The 18,231-nt window shown below is 34.4% G+C and overlaps 2 protein-coding genes across 2 annotated transcripts; both read left to right on the forward strand.

The window, feature by feature from the left end:
• The first annotated feature begins 2,956 nt into the window (after window positions 1-2,956).
• On the forward strand, window positions 2,957-13,990 carry LOC132718440 (uncharacterized). Its single transcript, XM_060702140.1, has 5 exons — window positions 2,957-3,023; window positions 4,857-4,980; window positions 8,251-8,550; window positions 9,096-9,860; window positions 13,748-13,990. Exons 2-5 carry the CDS (start codon window positions 4,912-4,914, stop codon window positions 13,973-13,975), a joined length of 1,362 nt encoding a protein of 453 aa, XP_060558123.1. The 5' UTR covers window positions 2,957-3,023; window positions 4,857-4,911; the 3' UTR covers window positions 13,976-13,990.
• A 1,171-nt stretch (window positions 13,991-15,161) lies between these two features.
• On the forward strand, window positions 15,162-17,351 carry LOC132718441 (uncharacterized). Its single transcript, XM_060702141.1, has 2 exons — window positions 15,162-15,908; window positions 17,137-17,351. Exons 1-2 carry the CDS (start codon window positions 15,251-15,253, stop codon window positions 17,334-17,336), a joined length of 858 nt encoding a protein of 285 aa, XP_060558124.1. The 5' UTR covers window positions 15,162-15,250; the 3' UTR covers window positions 17,337-17,351.
• Window positions 17,352-18,231: the final 880 nt, after the last annotated feature.

Genomic DNA, 18,231 nt, shown 5'->3' on the forward strand with positions numbered 1-18,231 from the left:
TCATAGCAACGGACCGCGTCGTAAAAAGGTCTATAGGGAAGGAGTTCCTTTTCTTACACTAGGGTTGAATTATTTAAATAAATTACCTCGTTTGAAATTATCGTTTAACACTTAATTTAAATATCGGGAATAATATGTCACAGCCATAAGTGGCGGTAAGGCCGGGTGGTAACGCGTCGGACTAATAATCTCAGGATCGCTATCCGCGTGGGTTCTAACCCTGTCAGGAGCGAGTCTTATTTCCTTGAGCAAGAAACTTTAAAATTTCACTATTGCTCATTGCTGGTTGCTCCTAGGAACGGATTCGGCAGTGTGTGTATAAGTTATAAGCTTCCTATTCAATCGAACTAAAATAAATTCTACATAAACCATTAATCACGCCGCAGGCACTTGATATACTCGAATTATGAAAGTTAACCTGTTATTGTGGCACCGACAAAAACACATGACTTTTCGGAAACAAAGTGTATGCATTTACTAAATGTGAACAAAGGTTTTCATAGTCGACGATCTAAATTATGTTAGGGCACATCAAGCAGTAGAAAATGGTTATGATTTGAGCCGCGCGTCATGACAAAACCAACATAATGGGTTTGCGACCAGCATGGGTCGAGAACAGCCTGCGCATCCGCGCAGTCTCATCAGGATTCATGCTGTTCGCTATCAGTTTCTCTAAGTTGGTAAGCGAACAGCATGGATCCTGATCAGACTGCGCGGATGCGCAGGCTGGTCTGGATCCATGCTGGTCGCAAACCCATTATGTTGGTTTTGTCATGACGCGGCTCAAATTTTATCAACTATTCGTCAAATATTAAAATCATTAACTGTGATCTGAACAAGGATTAAAGCTGCTACGGTTAATTTTAAGTTAAAATGCGCTTTCAGGTCTCCTTCCAGGTTTTAAAATAAGCTGACAAGAAAATACGCCCGTATAAAGGACTGAACGCATGATGTACTGTGACACAACCTTAAGTGACTCCAAAAGGGGACAAGCCGATTGTAAAATATGTAAAACCAGGGTCTTTCAAATAGAAAGACCCTGGTAAAACCAATGTATGAATCTTTGCAAAAGCAGATTAGTCTTTGCAAAGCCGGATTAGTAGCAAGTTTATTCAGTTGGTCCCTTTAACCAATAGAATTGAAACACATACCAACAGAATCCAAGTACAACCAAAGCGACAAAATTGAAAATACTTCAGGCTCTATTTGATTGAGCCTGTTAATGAATGATAAGTGTTAACGCCCTACCCACCCACTCCCACTCCCTGAACCAGATTACACAGTTTTCAATTCAACATTAATTTATGACAATGAAGATCATGGAATTTAGAAACATTCGTAGATCTATATGTGTTCATACGTCAAATCATGGTTTTTAAAAAAGACACTTATATAAGTGCCATGCCATAATTGATATACGACTCCAAAGAAAAGATTGTGTATGTCTTAAACAAGAAAACAAAATGCAATGACGAAACAAAATGCAATGGATTTTTAAAAGGAAGAGCGTTGATCGAGCCTCGTGGTTAACATCATTGATTGTGGTTAACGCGTCGGACTAGTAACCTAAGGATTGCTGACCGCGTGGGTTCAAACACTGTCAGGGGCAAGCCGTTGTTACCTTGAACAAGAAACTTTACATTCATTGCTTAGAGATGGTTGATTTCAAAAACGGATTCGAAAGTGTTCAATATGCTTATAGCTTCCAATATAATCGAACTAAAATGAATTTGTATAATATAACATTATTGATTGCGCATTTCTAGAATAAGAAGACCTGTCATCGGTAATAACTTGATTTATCCCCAGATCATACCTGTCCAAGATTAAACCAGGGTCTTTCAAATTTGAAATACCCGGTAGACCACTGCCAATGCATTACCTCCTTTCTTTTTTAACATTATTTATGTATCTCCCAGATACCTTATGGAAGAAAAAAGTGTTTGATTTTAATTATATTATCATTGTAGGTATTAATTTGCTAAATAATGCCAAATTTAATAGCAAATATGATAGCAGATATTTTCAGTTTAATAAAATAAAAACAACGATAAAAGTATTTTATTTTTTGCATGATCAACCAATGTACTTTTAAAATAATTGAGTCAAACTTTGAAAACAGCCCCTTGAGCATTGTGAATAAGGCTTTTTATATAGGGAAATGGTCAAATAAGTGTTTAAAGTGGGTGGGGTAGTGTAAGTTGGGTAACATTTTAATACATATTAAATGCATTTTGTTTAGAAACAATAATTTTGCTGGTGAAATTTGTTACCTGAATGTTATAATTTGTTTATAGGAAAACATTTTTCATAATGATGATATCATAGATTATTTAGAGTTTCCTCATTTCTGAAAAAAAATCCTTCTAATAGTAAAGTTTTAGTTCAGAATTATGTCCACAACTCATAAACAACAAGGTAAATTTTATTTAAATATTGCATACAAGTGACCTTAATTAAGGCATATAACTTTCCTATATGTTGTCAATTTTACAGTTCCGTATATATAGTGCCCATTATCTTAAAGGCTACTGTATATACATTTTAATCATTCTTTCAATATAAAAATAAGATTCTTTACTACTCGCATACCAGTTAAGTTGCATTCTGGAAAACTTATATTCTTTTTACGAAAATATTGGCCATCTTTAGAAGGACTTTCGTGATGATATTTAGCTCTTCAATTGTTTTCAGCCTTGACTACAGTAGAGTAGAGAAAAAGTACATTTGTTCGGCGAAAGTACATGTATCACAATTAATCAAATGCGAAACATAATTTCTTTCTTAAAAAATGGTTTATCCTTAAGAAATACTATATTTTTTCCTACTAATGAAGTGTTATTGATTGATTATTGAACTGCCATTGGTAGAAATAGGACTTCTTCATTTCGCGAAAAAGATTTAAATTCTCACCTTTTCGCTTGTATAATTTCCTTATTTCGCGAAATCGAGTAACATTCGCACTTTTTCCCTACCGGTGTCGGTACAGTTTACACCTGTGACCTTGCTATAACGTGTTTCAGGTCAGTTTACTCGGCATTTCGTAACATTTAACTGTAAGAAAATGCATCGTTAAAAGTTCTCGCTTAGAGTCCATACTTGAATGCACTCCTTTATTCACATTGCACCGTCGATCTTTAGTTTAAGTCCCTGTCACTCTGCATCTTGATTTCACTCGACACCTGCAACAGTGCACTGCAAGGCTGCATGACTACGTCTACGGCAAAATTACATTGTAATATATATTTTGCACTGCTATAAACATGCAGGATGATTTATATCTGCATACTTTATAACTGAATCGGACCGAACATGATTTTTAATTTGGGTAAATTCTATTTAGACATTTCTGTCCTGCTGGATAGTTTAATTATCACTTTTATCAAAGTTGGAAGAGATAAATCATATACAGTAACATACGTATTAGTTCCTCGCACTCTAGTTACCTATATGTCGGGGATAAAAATAGAGCATGCTCGTTGATCGGTTCATTTTTTTCTGGGGTTTTATACTTAATTAAGTTTATTTATTTCCCGACAGTGAAGGGGTAACGATAGAAAAATATTCAGATGCTTTTACATTGAATAGTTTTTTCTGGGTTTTTATATTGTGATGACAGGGAACATGTTTTTTGCCTATGATATAAAAAAGAAAGAACATCAAAACACTCTGCAATCTAATTTATACTTGGGGGCCATGCCTTTAAGCACAAAGTGGTGATAATTTACCTAAATTCAGTTTTCATGAAGTATTAGCCAAAGATGTGAATTTCGAGCCGAAAGTAGGCCACTGTTTGATGGCTAATGAAAACCTAGTCACACACCCAAGCACATTTTCCTAGTCGTCCCTGCCTACTTTGTTGGGCTACACCCCTCTGTGTTAGTCAGAACATCAACAGCTGGTCTGCAGGATACAAGATTTGGTTATCTTTTTCGCTGTCTCAAGTTCTCTATATCTGCTGTTGATGTCATGTGCCTTCTCTGCCAACTGTTCACTACCAAATTTAAAATGCATTTTAAGGAGCAGATAATCCTAAAAGCCAGCCCATTTTTGCAAAATTATTTCCCTTTTTCGACTTACTAAGTTAGAATATTTGCCTTTTTCTAAAAAAAGAAACATTTAAGTAACTTGAAATATTTGTTGATTTTTGTGTCGCCTCTAGGGAGTAGTGGCAACGTAGAGGGATCACTTCTCCATCATCTGTCTGTCCATCACAAAACTTGTCTGGACTACTCCTCATAATGGTGCAATTTCATCCAAACTTTACAGGAATGATCAGTACCAAGTCTAGTTGTGCATATTGTCAGCATTTTCCGGGTTCAATGATTTTTGTAAGAGTTATGGCCCTTTAATAATTTTTTTTTTAAGTTTGTCCGGACTACTTCTCTTATACCACTAATGCAATTTCAATGAAACTTTACAGGATTGGTTTGTAGCTCAAGTCCTTGGGCATATTGCACGGGTTTTCCGGTTGAATGATTTTTGGTCGAGTTATGGCCCTTTGATAAAAAGGTGTTTTTTCTGTGTGTTGCCAGATACACAAAAGCTTGTCCTAAACTACTGGTGCAATTTTATCCAAACTTTACAGGAATGATCAGTACCAAGTCTAGTTATGCACTGTCCGTCTGTCACAAAACTTGTCCCAACATGAAATTGGCCATCATGAGGCGACACATGTGATCACTGATCGCTTTTGTTAAAAACAAAAGCAGGTATTTTCGTTTGTAGAATTATGTCCCCTTTTCTGTGTTGTCTTTTTTCAACTATCCGGCACTGAGAAAAGTTGGAGGGTGCTGTTCTAAAATGGATCTTGTTTTAACTTTATTTTTTATTAACATCACAAATCTCTTTTTTAGGTAAAGACCATGGGAAGAGTAGAGTGAAAGATCATTTATATTCTTTGCTGTAGCCATGTATCGCTGTAGGAGTCTTCTTTTGCTGTTGCGGGAGACAAGGACAGTGTTAACCACACCCACGCAGGTAATGCAGGGCACTAGACAACTTTTGGGGACAGGTACCCATACCCTCAGGAAGGGGAATTTTGCGTCATTTTAAGACAAAAAGGGGAATTTTAAGCCATATATGAGTTCTTTAAATTTAGGTTTTACACTAACTCTTGGCACAATTTCCTACCATTACTTACAATAGCTAGTATATTTATTACTATAGTATAGACCTAACAAATAAAACATATAACATGAAGTTTTTCATGAGATAGGCTATCTCATTGTTTTCTTTATTGCTTTCTTATTGCACTTGACTGACTCAGATATCAATCAGAGCTCCAGATATATGTTTTTGGCCAAGGGTTTTATGCCCCTCAAATTCTAAAGTGAGGGGTAAAATGCAAATTCTTAAAAAGTTAGGGTTATATTAAAATCAATAACAAGCATAATGCATTTTTGTTTATGATAAAAAATTAAAACTGACAGTTGTTTTTGTTGTTGTTGTTTTAAAAAAAAAAACTTGTACAACAAAAATTGAATCAGTGCAACAAGCTCTGGAAAGGCAGACTTTCCTAGGCAAAGGTATGTTGTACCCAAGTTATGGAAACACAGGAAAATTATTTCCTATTATAGTCATTAATTGTTTCTTTATTTTTAAAGTTAAAAATGTATCACACTATTTTGCAATCTGCACTGGTCAGTTCTTAATCTATTTTCTACATATTTCTGCCTGTTCTTTAGATTGAAACAATTATAACAATGAGAACTGAAATAAGAGTTCAATAAAAATAAACATGAAAGTTTTATGCCTTTTCTAAAAAAGGTTTTGGTTTCAGAGAAAATTGTCTGTAACTGTAAAACTGGGTACGAAAATATTTGGTACGAAAATATTTGAGTACAAAACTGCAAGAGAAATACGTTTTTTCCAACAACAACTGACAGAAATTAGAATAGTTTTGTTTATTTACTAGCAGAATATGACAATGTATGTCTATTCTCTAAACAAATTGAATATTAGGTAAACTCCTACGATGATTATCTGCCACATTAATTTTGTCAATAATTTTACGAGAGTTACCTCCCTTGTACATTTCTCACTTCCTGCTACTTTCGATTTTAACATACAGCGTTGTTGACAACTGTAATTTAGTTTTTAATCCATTGAAAGTTAAACAGAAATATATTTTATTTTTATTAAATCAAAACATCACTTTTTTGTAAAATATCAAACATTTATACAATAATTTTTTTTTAGGGGAATTTTCTGCTGAAATAGGGGAAAAAAGCATATGATTTTGAGAGGGGAATGGGGCCGATATTCGGCCCCAAAAATGGCCAAACGAGTGCCCTGTAATGCTCAATGAATTTTTCTTTTTACGTATATTTTAAGTCTCTTCTTTTCCATAACTGTGTCTGGCATGTGATTACAGAACAAGTATTTGATTCAGTTCACATACTTGAAGTCTTCAGAGAGTTTAACACCGGGAAAATTAAAATGAAATATTTAAAAAATGATGGTTTTTGTGCCCCCACTATAAGGGGGGGGGGGGGCATTTAGATTTACCCTTGTCCGTCCGTCCGTTCCCTTTTTGTGTGGCACGTAGCTCAAAAAGTAATTGACCTAGAGTCATGAAACCTTACAGGAATGTTGATCAGCATGTGTAGTTGTGCACCTGGGTATTTTCATGTGGATATTTTTAGTATTTTTAGAGTTATTGTCCTTGACTTAGTAAAAATTTACAATATTTAACTTGTGTCGCACATAACTCAAAAAGTTTATGACCTGTAGGCCTGAAAGTTTACAAGAATGTTGGTCAGCATGTGTACTAATGCATGCACCTTGGGGTTTTCTTGTGGATTTATTCAGTATTTGTAGTATTTACCCTTTACTTTATAAAAGATTTTTTGTTTTCAACTTGGGCACATGAAGCCAAAAAAATTATTTGACCTAGAGACATAAGATTGACAAATAGGTAGAGTGTGGGGGCACCCGTGTCCTATGGACACATTTCTAGTATTAGTATTCTTGTGGATTTGTCTTTAAAACATGAAAGAATAAGTATAAATCGGCATTAAAATTGGTAATAATTGGTGCCATTTGACAGAAGTTATTTAAAGTTGTTCATATTCCAAGGTATCACTAGCGCTGAAATCTGAGAAACTAATGAACAACTAATGGAGTTTTTAATGGAAAGTCACCAAATTTACTTATTTACATGGGTGCAAGTTTTCAGGCATATGCCTGAAGCTCAGGTTTTTGTGTGACAAATTTCATCATGTTTTACTATAAGATTATATAGGAAAATGATTATGAATAAAGGTTTTCAGGCTTTTCCAAATTTTCAACTTGCACCCATGTATTTAGTATATATAACATTCTGAGAAGATCAGCTCCCAGGTTTGTTTTCACAAACTGCCTTCAGGTCTTTTTAGCTCGCCTGAGCACAAAGGGATAAGACTTGGTGCTGAGCTTCTGTAATAGCATATTCGACTCTCCATTATGTTTTGTTGGCCACAATTTCTTTAAACAATGTTTGCTTGTTAACCAATAATTATGATTGCAACTTACATAAACACTTATAAGTTTTGGCTTAATGGAAATTGGTGTTTTGGCTAAATGGAAATTGGTGCTCCTAATGCAATTGGGTAGGGTAATCACAATTAGGGTAGATAGGTGGAAAAAATACTGCATTGAAGAATTAAGTCCTTTTTCTAGCAATAGGTGAGTGGTTTTGGACAGACATTTCTCTTGTAAATACTAACACATGCTAAATGGCGACCTGTTGTATTACTTTAGTAAATGGAAATCATTGTATATAGCTTAAATGAAAAGTATTTGTATTAAATATTTTCAAATTTATACCATTATTATATAGTATATTAAAGGGACTCCACTAAAGTTTTTTTGACACGATAGGAATAGAAATATTTTTCTGAGATTTGGGTACCATTTGATGAATGTCTAGGCCAGTAATTTTTTCAGGTCATTCGTCAAAATGATTGAAATAAGAACCACACAAAATTACAATTTTCAATTTAATTCTGAGCATATTTCTTTACTGCCCTTTGCAGATTGTTCCATTTTCAGTGATTCAATTGATATATGCAAAAATTTTAAATCTTATGTTTTTAGATTTATTGACCTCATTGGAGTTCCTTTAATATGCACAATTAGCTAATTTTAAACAAAAATTTACAAACATTTCAGAATTATACTGGAATTTAAGCTGAAATAAAGTTTTTTCAAGACTTTGGTAGTTCTATCAATATTATTAATTAATGATCTTTTTTTATGTTATTTAAGGTTGCAAGATGTGGATTTTTGAACTGTCACCAATTTTCACAGAGGCATTACACAGACTCTGTCAGTGTGGCTAACCTTAAAAATGACGTAGAAAAACAAGATAATGGTTCCAGTGAACAAGGATCAGAAACAAAAAAGTTGTCTGTTGATGAAGGAAAAAAGAAGCGTAAAACTAAAGTTAAAAAAGAAACAAAGAAAATTGAAGGTGAACCAAATGTCTCAAATGAAGGCGGTAAGAAAGAAAAAGCTTCCAAAGATGAGAAAATTGAAGTGAAGGAGATTGTTCCAGAAAAAAAACAGGTAAAGTAACAAAAAGATGATTAAAGAAATAGAACCATGAACCAGTGCTCTACATGAATTTTAATGTTGTCAGCATAAATTTTAGAGTAAAAAGTAACGGTGCTTATCTTAGCGATTTTAAAGCATTTTTATGCTTTAAGAAATTAATATTAAATAATTAAACTGTCCACCTAAACTTCAGACTGGACAGATTAAAAATGCATTTGTGGGACGTTTATTTACTGTTCATATAAAGACAAGGTCACAAGACTGAGAGATGATGCAACATCTAGAATTTGTCTGTAGTTTGAAAAAGATAATGGTTTTGCATCTCATTTCTTGATTACCCTTTTTCCTCCCCCGATGCAGTTTCACCCTCTCCATGGCCTCTACTTACATTCCCCTTAAAGTGAAAAAAAAGCCACTGCCACTTTTAAAAGCACTGTAAACATATAACACCCTATGTTGACCAGTCATCCATAGTCCATTGTTATACAAATATACTAAAATTTGAGAAAACACTAAGAATGAATGTTTTAAAATGTTTTGTTCTATTATTATTATAGGAAGCCTCTTCAAGGAAGCACCTTTCTAACCCTGCCATTGTGGCTAATATTATAGACGATGAAGAAAAGCAAGGTAATGGTTCATCAGAACAAGTGTCTGAAGCAAAGATATTTTCCTTTGAAAGCTTATATGATGATGAAAAGAAAGTTACTGTTGATGTAGAACAAGACCAAGAGATTGGTGAATCCCAAGCTGAACAAAAGCTAGAGAGTGCTGAAGTTGAATCTGATGTGTCACGGGCAGACATGACCACATCTAGACTAGATGGAATCATACATGATGTGGAAGAAGGCAATAAACATGATGTGGAAGAAAGCAACAAACATGATGTGGAGGTAGGAAACAAACATGATGTGGAGGAATCACAACATGAAACAAATATAACTGACGCTTCCAATGATGATACAATTGGAAAGGAAAAAATGGAAGATATGGAAAACGACAAACAAAATCAGGTTGAAAATAAGCCAATCTTCAATCAGATGGCTAGTGAAATTGACTATCGTAGGATGAAAAACGAAATTTTCACTATGGATAACCCAGAAACTATTCTAGAATATCTGGAGTATTGTTTTGAAGGTCAGATATATTCAATAGACAAGTTTAAACTATTCCTATGTGCTGTATCAAGGATGAAACTCATGGAGCCTGTTGCCTTAAGTTCAAACATTGTTAACCACATGAATGATGCTTTGGAAAAAGATTCACTGATATCAAGGATAGAGTTTTCTGTTCTTCAAAAAATTTCTTATTACGTTATTAGGGTAAGGACAAAATATATTTCTCTTTAGCTCACCTGAACACCTCGTGCACAGGTGAGTTTTTGTGATGGCTGATGTCTGAAGTGAATTATCAATTAGGTTTGAACAGTTGTCTCACAAGGAGACCTTCCCAAGCTGTTTGTATATTTTTTAACAAAACTTTACTACAGAAATCATTAATTTTGAAATAATCTTACAAAACAAAAATAATGGTTCTGGTCTGTTGTGCAAGTAGGTAAAAATTATGTATATGTATTCTGAAGATATGGTCTTTTATTATTAAATTTGGGTTGTCTTTCTGGTCCCTACTATATTTAACAACTTGTTGGTCAAATTTCAATTAAGTATAGTATAAATTTATGAGTGGTTCATCAAATGCAAACAAAAATTGAGCTGTGCCATGACAAAACCAATATAGTGGGTTTGGGACCAGCATGGATCCAGACCATCTGCGCAGTCTGATCAGGATCCATGCTGTTCGCTTAAGTAGAGAAACTAATAGCGAACAGGATGGATCTGATCAGACTGCGCGGATGCCCAGGCTGGTCTGGATCCATCCTGGTCACAAACGCACTATGTTGGTTTTGTCATGACGAGACTCATTTATCATTGAGATAATGAGCTAAGGCCAGGAATGTAGAGATCCTTTAACGGACTTGTCGTCTTGGTATGTTTTGCTGCCAGAATCAATTAGCCAGAAAAAATAAAATACTTTTAACTATTGGGAACATTTTATCCCACCAGAAAATATTGTCTTGACTTAGCTAGTGAAGAAAATTAAGGTTTTTCAATCCCCGGTTATGGTCCTTTATTACTTGAAATATGCATGTTTTAAGTCTGGTGCCACATATTGTAGATGTAATTTAACCTTTTACCCCATGAGCATATTGCGAAAAATGGCCATTTTCACTGAAAAGCCTCCTGTAACAAGTTCAAACTGCTATGAAACTATGAAAAATGCTTCAATACTAATGAAACTTGGCACAAATGTTGACTACACCATAGCCTCTGTAACAGCATGCTCAATGGTAAATTTCCTGTTACCATGGCAACGGGGGGACGTCTCAAAATTGCCAAAAATCACTGTTTTGCACTGTTTTTTTTCCATCAAAACTGATTTCAAAGTGCTGCAACTTCTCTATGAATTGAGATAGAGTAAAAGGCTTTTCAGCGTCGGTTACTAGCTACTCTAAGATCGACCTGAGGCCATTGTTAGCCTGTCACATGTCCAAAATTTTCTTGGAGATGAGGGGGACTCCGCCCCCCTTCAAACCCCCCAAACAGAAGGGGGCACATCCCCCTTCTGGCAACCCCCTGATGTAATATTTGGATGGGGGACGGCGCCGAAAAAGTGGTCACTCTTTTTAACAACATTTCTCAAACGAAAATCAGTGTTTGGGGCCTAAATAGGGCATTTTTTCACTGTTTGAGGCCTCAAAAAGGGGGGGGGCAAAAAGCCGTCGAAACACGCTTATATAAGGGAAAAGGTTAAGCTCACATGAGCAGCACAGGAGCAAAATGAGCTCAGAGTTGAGTATGTGATGGCAGTGTGTTAGTTGTTTATATCCACAATTTCATTTAACAACAATCCACTTGATGGATTTTGATCAAACTTCACAGAAATGATCCTTTGGTGATCATCTAGGAAAGTTATATGAATGGTTCTAGTCTGATGCTTTAGTAGGTCACACTAGATGAAAGTAGGCATTAAAAAGAAATTAAAGAAATATTTTAAAAAAAAATTCTCAGTAACTAGAATGCCCAGAGCTTAGACATTTGCATGAAACATTGTGGTTCTGTATATAAGTAAAGTTGTATAAATTACGACCCGGTTGTCAAAAATGACCCGATCCTAGGGGTTTCCAAATTTACATAGACTTGGATAGGAAAATACATTGAATTTTATGTATGCCAAGAGCTTAGATATTTGGCGTGTGATATGCCAGGTGGACCTCTAGAAAAGCTATATGAGTCCTGCTGGTCCCCTTAGGGGTCATGTAATTTACATAAACTTGTATATACATGTATATAGTAATATATACGATTTAAAATTTGAGTTTGCACTTATTGTCGGCGGATTTTGCACGGCCAAAATATGACTACGTCTTATATGAGGGTCTTCATAAAAATCCCCAAATCATGAGGCCAAAATAAAAAATATGTCTGGTTCAGGGAACCCGACCTACCCTATTTTTTTACCCCCTACCCTAAACTTTTTTTTTGATTTTCGCTACAAAATTTTTTGGGTACGAAAAGTTTAATAAGCTTCAATATTTTTGAATATGAAAAAGCAATGAGTTACCTCATAAACATTTATGTACATGCATTGTTTTTGTCACCAATCTCAAAAAACTTATAATGAGTATTATACGATGTCAAGTGTGAGATGTCAACAGCCACCCAAGGGGCAACATTTTGGAAGGTAAAGTAAGATTTTTTAGGGCATTTGTTTGATAGAGTGATTCATTTACCAGAGCTGATTTAAGCGAAAAGATGCTAAACTGTTTGCTAGTGTCATTCTTAACCTGTTGACAGTGATCATTTTAATATAATTCTTTACCGATACCATTCATATTGAGACCTCGGTGAAACACAGTATGCTGGAAGTTACAAAATGGTGTTTGCATTGATTGATTACAATTTCTGTTTAGTATGTTATGCAAGCAACACATCTAAAAATGGAAAATAAGAAGTTTCAAAAAAAAAAATGAAAATCCCTACCCCCCTAATTTTTGGGCCAATATTTCCTGAACCAGACATATTTTTTTATTTGGCCTGAGCCTGAAGTAGGGAAAGCGTCTTATAAGTGCGTATGTACGGTAGTAAATAACTACAATGCCTAGAACTTAGATATTTTGCATTAAGCATCATCTTGTTATCCCCTTAAAAATTATATAAATCCTGCCTCTGGGGGATCAAAATTTGCTCTGGCCTGGGGGTCACATAGTTCATATAGACTTTTATAGGAAAAGACTTGTTAAAATACAATGCCAACAGCTCAGATATATTGCATTAAGCAATGCCCAGGTGACCTCTAAACAAACTTTAAAAAAGTGATGAAAGTCAAGCCCCTGGGGTAAAAAATGGCCCAGTCCTTGGGGTCACTTAGTTTACATAGACTTGTATAAAAAATTTCTGAACAGTCTTTTTCTCTGAAAGTACATGTACAATGCCAGTTTAGATATTAGGCATATTACACAAGTTACTGAAAAGTGCATGCCCCTTGGATTAAAAAATTGACCACGCTTTGGGGTCACAAGTTATATTAGTCAGGTGTTCTCTTGTTAAACAATGCCATGTAACATTTAGCATGTACCATTGCTAAGTCCTTTTTTTACATGTATATGTCTTTTGATGCCCAAAAAATATACTCTCTGTTCAAGCCAATTTCTAGCTACATATAACAAATGTATGAATCACATTTGACGAGAGAGTAAGTTTTACTAGTTTCATTTCTGTGCTTATAGCAACAAACAAATTTACTTAACAATGATTGTTATGAGACCCATGTATCACTTTTTGTAGCTTCAGTTATTTGATACAGACAGTAAGTAAGTAGTAAGTAAGTAAGTATGTAAGTAAGTGAGTAAGTAACGTCTTTATTTAACAAGGCTTACACATTTGGTTTCCCGATCATCTGTGTGGGCCTCGGCTGATGTTTACAACATAATTACAATAATATAAATAGTTTACATGTACATAACATATAAACAACATATATACACAAATGTCATACTAGAATAGATCAATTAAATTGAAATAATGAGTAATAATAAATCAAGCAAACAATGATATGATTGTACACCAAAACAGTCATGTGTAGGTGTAGAGCATGTTGATTCCTTTTAATAAGTTAACATCAACATCAGGATTTTGTTTTTTTTCTACAGTCAAGCTCATTGGATAACAAATTGACAAGTACATTGTTACATGAAATGTGCTGGAGGCTAAGGAGGTCGTCAATGCAAGAGACACTGGATGTATTAGAGTGTGTAAAACTACGAGCGACCACAGAGAATCGCTGTGAAGTTCACAAGGTAACAAAATATTTGGTAACAATTATACTAGTACAAATTGCAAGATGTTCATCACATTGTTACTTAAGGCAGTGGACCTAAGATAGTGGATGACATGTTTTAAGTATGTCTGTTTCTAACAAATAATCGAGCTATAATGATTGCCACGGCATCCCATAACGAAATTCATTTATAAGTCTTTTATAGGCTATTTTGTATGTAAATTGAGCTTCACTTAGTCAATTTACCTAAAAGTCAAGTAGTTGGGACTGATATGTATTTTAAATGAAAATTAACCGCCTCCATGGTTGGGGGGTTAGAGTTGATATTTAAAATCCATTTTCCCTCTGCGTGGTTCGACCCCCAAAGTGCATTGGTAGTTTGCGGGAGGGGGTGTTAGTACTGTTTTACTCTCCGAGATGGTTAGGAAATCCCCGCCTATATGACTGAAATACTTTTGGGGAAAAGGGCGTAAAATGAAAAAAAAACAAACAAAAGATGAAAGGCACCTATGTCTGCATTTTAATATATAAAGTAAAGTCATATGAAATCCAAAATTTGCACAAAGTCAAAGAATTTTTAATTTTTAAAGAACATAAAAGTGACTTATATGTTAAAATTAGTGATAAAATATAAGTCATTATAAGTCACATGTAAGTCACATATATGTTGCTTGATGTCAAAAAAGCTAGAAAGAAAATAAAAGTTGAGTTATCTAATTACAAAAATGTTTATTGATTTATATTCTTAGTCATATAAATAAACAAAATACAAAATTCATAATATATATAATAATACATATCCTTCAGTTCATTACACAGAATAGATCATCCTACATTCACTATTATAACAATAACAATTTTAATAATTTTTATTTATAGCAGCAGGTTTTTGTAGGTACTAGCTTTCTTAGAATCAAACACTAAGTTTTTACAATTATTTGCTGAAAGTCTGTCAGTGAGAAACTGTTAAAATCATAAATTTGTTTCAAATTTTTCTGATTATTTAAACTACTATTTCTTTTATTGATGTCTGTTTCAGTGCTCTGCTTCTATTTCCTCGGAGAACTTATTGTGGCTGTGTTCACCTTTAAAGATAAAATTCATAATTAATTAACAAAAAGATGTGGGAATAAATTGTGTACTATTGTATATGCAGTTATATTTCATATTGTTTAATATCATCAAATTCAAATGTTGAAACAGTATTAACTATTTATGCATATGTATATTCAAAATAAATTTAAAGTTAAACAGTATCTCATTTCAGTGCAAATATCCATATACTATGCGATTGTTTTGAATTGTAGTTAGCCAAAGAGAAAGACTGAAGGATATTATAGGGACAGTTTCCACGCCAGCCGAGGTTTTATCGCTGATGTACAATCTAAAAAATACTGATGCTCAACAGAGGGTCGAACAAGAAGCGTTAGCCATGCTACACACTATGGACTGTTACGAGACTTACAAACTTTTAGATATTTTAGTGAAAAACAAATCTCTGAACTTTACTTTAATGCATCAAGCCAGGCAGCATCTTTTCTCGCGGCCAATCACCTTGAATTTCCCACAGTTAAGGAACCTACTCTTCATCTTTTCAAGTCTCCAGGTAAATAATCCGTCAGAGTTAAAGGAGATATCTATTAATATACTGGAATTTCTGGAGAGCAAGTTCATTCCAATATCAAACAGCCACTTAGTTGCAGTATTACTTTCATGCTCCAAGTTAGGATGGAATTACACGCAATTAAGCAATAAGATAATTAACGAATTGAATAATGATGAAGAATTGTTCAAGACTGAGAGCGACAAAGTGCTGACAAATCTTCTCGTGTCTTTATGTCATTTGAATTTAGAAACCTACAAAGATTTTGGGCGTAAAATCGCGGATCATTTAATTTCAAATAACAATATTACAAAGAACTCTCAGTTAGAGATAGTTAGTTCTTTAGCATGTCTAAAAATAGCCGAAAAGAATGATGTTCTACAAGTTCTGCAGCCTGACGTCTATCAACCAATACTTGACAGTTTAAGAGGTAAGTTTTCTTTTACGCATCCTAAGTTTTGCATATAATTGTTTCTAAGAACTGATGTTCTATTAATTTTTTTTTCGCGCAAAATTGCAGATGTTCTTTTCACCAGATTGAGATGGTACTTAGGGGTCGATTGTATAAAGTGAAATGCACTTTGTTTGTCTATATCTTTGCCATGGATTGAATGATTCTTTAAAATAATTTGACTTAATTTAGATATCGAACTCGGTGAAGGGATGTTTCCCTCAAAGGTCAAGGTCATTTTATAAGGTTACATTTAAAATACAGTTATTGAACACTGTTACTAAAAGTACGGTAATTCTACAACTTAATAGTGGATTTTGAACAACTTGTCAAATATTTAGCTTGATATTTGGGCTATGCAAAAAAACCCGTGTGAAACCGTAAAAGGTCAAGGTCACATTAAAGAAGACCTAATTTCCAAAAATTTTAAGTTTATGAAAGATTATCTTGAAGTGGATCCAAGCTCAGGTGCAAGGGTATTGGTCTTTGTAATCACACGGATTGCTTTGCCCGATCCTCTGCTCCATCATTTATTTTTACTTGTAAATAGTAACTACTGGTATTGCAGATTAAGGATTTATAATCTGGGGTCCCATGTATCGATGCTCTACCTTTTTTTGCAAATGTAAATAAGAACCCAGGAAATTTTTGGGGGATCTGGTGACCACTGTTTAATTCGTGCCTTTAAACCTTAAAAAAAAAATTTAAACATTCATGAACAGTTTTGTGTCAGGCCCCAGAACGACTGAAAGGGTTCTTAGCGTGAATAAAGGTCCCTAGAGGGTGGAACATGGGGTAGCTAAGGGGAATAAATAGATGGAAGTATTGGGGAAATAAATTATTCATTGGTTTTTAACGAATTAGATGTGTTGATTTCGTCCCCTTTAAAATTATCCCTTTGGGAATTTCCCAAATTTTTAAAATTCTTTACTTCTAGGTAAAAGTATTAATTTCTTGACCCAAGTATAGACCCGGGCCCCAACCCTGCTAAATCCAAAAAAACTCGGGCAGGGTTCTTTTTTCCCTTTTGGGTTTCTCAAAGTTTTTTTAATTTTTATTTTAAAACCCCCAAAAAAAAACCTGAATAAAACTTTTTTCCATATTAAAAGCGGGGTGAACCCAAATAATAACATTCGGGTTAAAGGGGTTTAAAGAAAGTAAGAAAAGGAAGAACATAATCATGCTTGTAAGTATATTGTTATTTCAGATAGTCCAAAATTCTTCCAGGACAATGTTAAATGTAAATTATTGAGTCTTTATGGATACTTGAGAGAAGATCTAAGCGAGTCAACTGGGGATATAGATAAAATTGCTTGTAAATGGAGGGATCAGTTACAAGCAGAGGTAATTATACATGCATCATTTCTGTACCAGCCAGCCCACCAGACTCATTCGGTAAGAGCGTGATCCTTGTAATGTCAACATTAGGGGTTTAATTCCGGGCTGGCCAACTGAAATTACTAAACAGTCGTTCGGATGAGACTTTAAATTTAGCTTACCTGTATAAGAGTGCTTAAACACTTGGCATGCTAAAGAAACACTTGGCATGCTAAAGAAACACTTGGCATGCTAAAGAACCAGGAGAAGCTTCTGGAATTGAGTAATCTTTCTGTATCTGTATCTTGCACTTTACTAGAAAAAAAATCTTAAATGACTAAGAGGCTTCTCGAGGACATGCCTATATCTGCAACCGATGGTGACTATAAATAAACTCAAATACACAACATTACTGTAATATAACACATCATTAAATGTAATATACAGTAATGACAGGGACATAACTGTAATGTACAGAGAGGCAGTTCATCATTAATGTAATGTACAGAGGGGCAGTTTATCATTGCTGTAATGTACAGGAGGGATCTTTGTCATAACTGTAATGTATCGAAGGACACTTTGTCATAACTGTAATGTACAGAGGGACACTTTGTCATAACTGTAATGTTTTGTCATAACTGTAATGTACAGAAGGACACTTTGTCATTATTGTTTTGTACAGAGGGACATTTTGTCACTAAACTGTAATGTACAGAGGGACACTTTGTCATAACTGTAAAATGTACAGAAAGACACATTTGTCATAAGTGTAATGTACAGAGGGACAATTTTTGTCATAACTGTAAATGTACAGGAGGGACACTTTTGTCATAACTGTAATGTACAGAGGGACACTTTGGTGTTCATAACTGTAATGTACAGAGGGGACATTTTGTCATAAACTGTAAATGTACAGACGGAAAGTTTGTCATAACTGTAATGTACAGAGGAAAACATTTTGTCATAACTGTAATGTACAGAGGAA

The sequence above is a fragment of the Ruditapes philippinarum genome, unplaced genomic scaffold (genome assembly GCF_026571515.1).
Source record: "Ruditapes philippinarum isolate M1 unplaced genomic scaffold, ASM2657151v2 ctg341_1_1_1_1, whole genome shotgun sequence".
NCBI classification, from domain to species: domain Eukaryota; kingdom Metazoa; phylum Mollusca; class Bivalvia; order Venerida; family Veneridae; genus Ruditapes; species Ruditapes philippinarum.

What these genes read in the sequence shown, in the direction of transcription:
- LOC132718441 (XM_060702141.1), top strand. Translation starts at nt 15,251, where the DNA reads ATGTACAATCTAAAAAATACTGATGCTCAACAGAGGGTCGAACAAGAA. An exon ending in AATACTTGACAGTTTAAGAG is followed by an intron (nt 15,909 to 17,136) that starts GTAAGTTTTCTT and finishes TTGTTATTTCAG; the next exon opens with ATAGTCCAAAATTCTTCCAG.
- LOC132718440 (XM_060702140.1), top strand. Translation starts at nt 4,912, where the DNA reads ATGTATCGCTGTAGGAGTCTTCTTTTGCTGTTGCGGGAGACAAGGACA. An exon ending in TGTTAACCACACCCACGCAG is followed by an intron (nt 4,981 to 8,250) that starts GTAATGCAGGGC and finishes ATGTTATTTAAG; the next exon opens with GTTGCAAGATGTGGATTTTT. An exon ending in TTTCTTATTACGTTATTAGG is followed by an intron (nt 9,861 to 13,747) that starts GTAAGGACAAAA and finishes TTTTTTCTACAG; the next exon opens with TCAAGCTCATTGGATAACAA.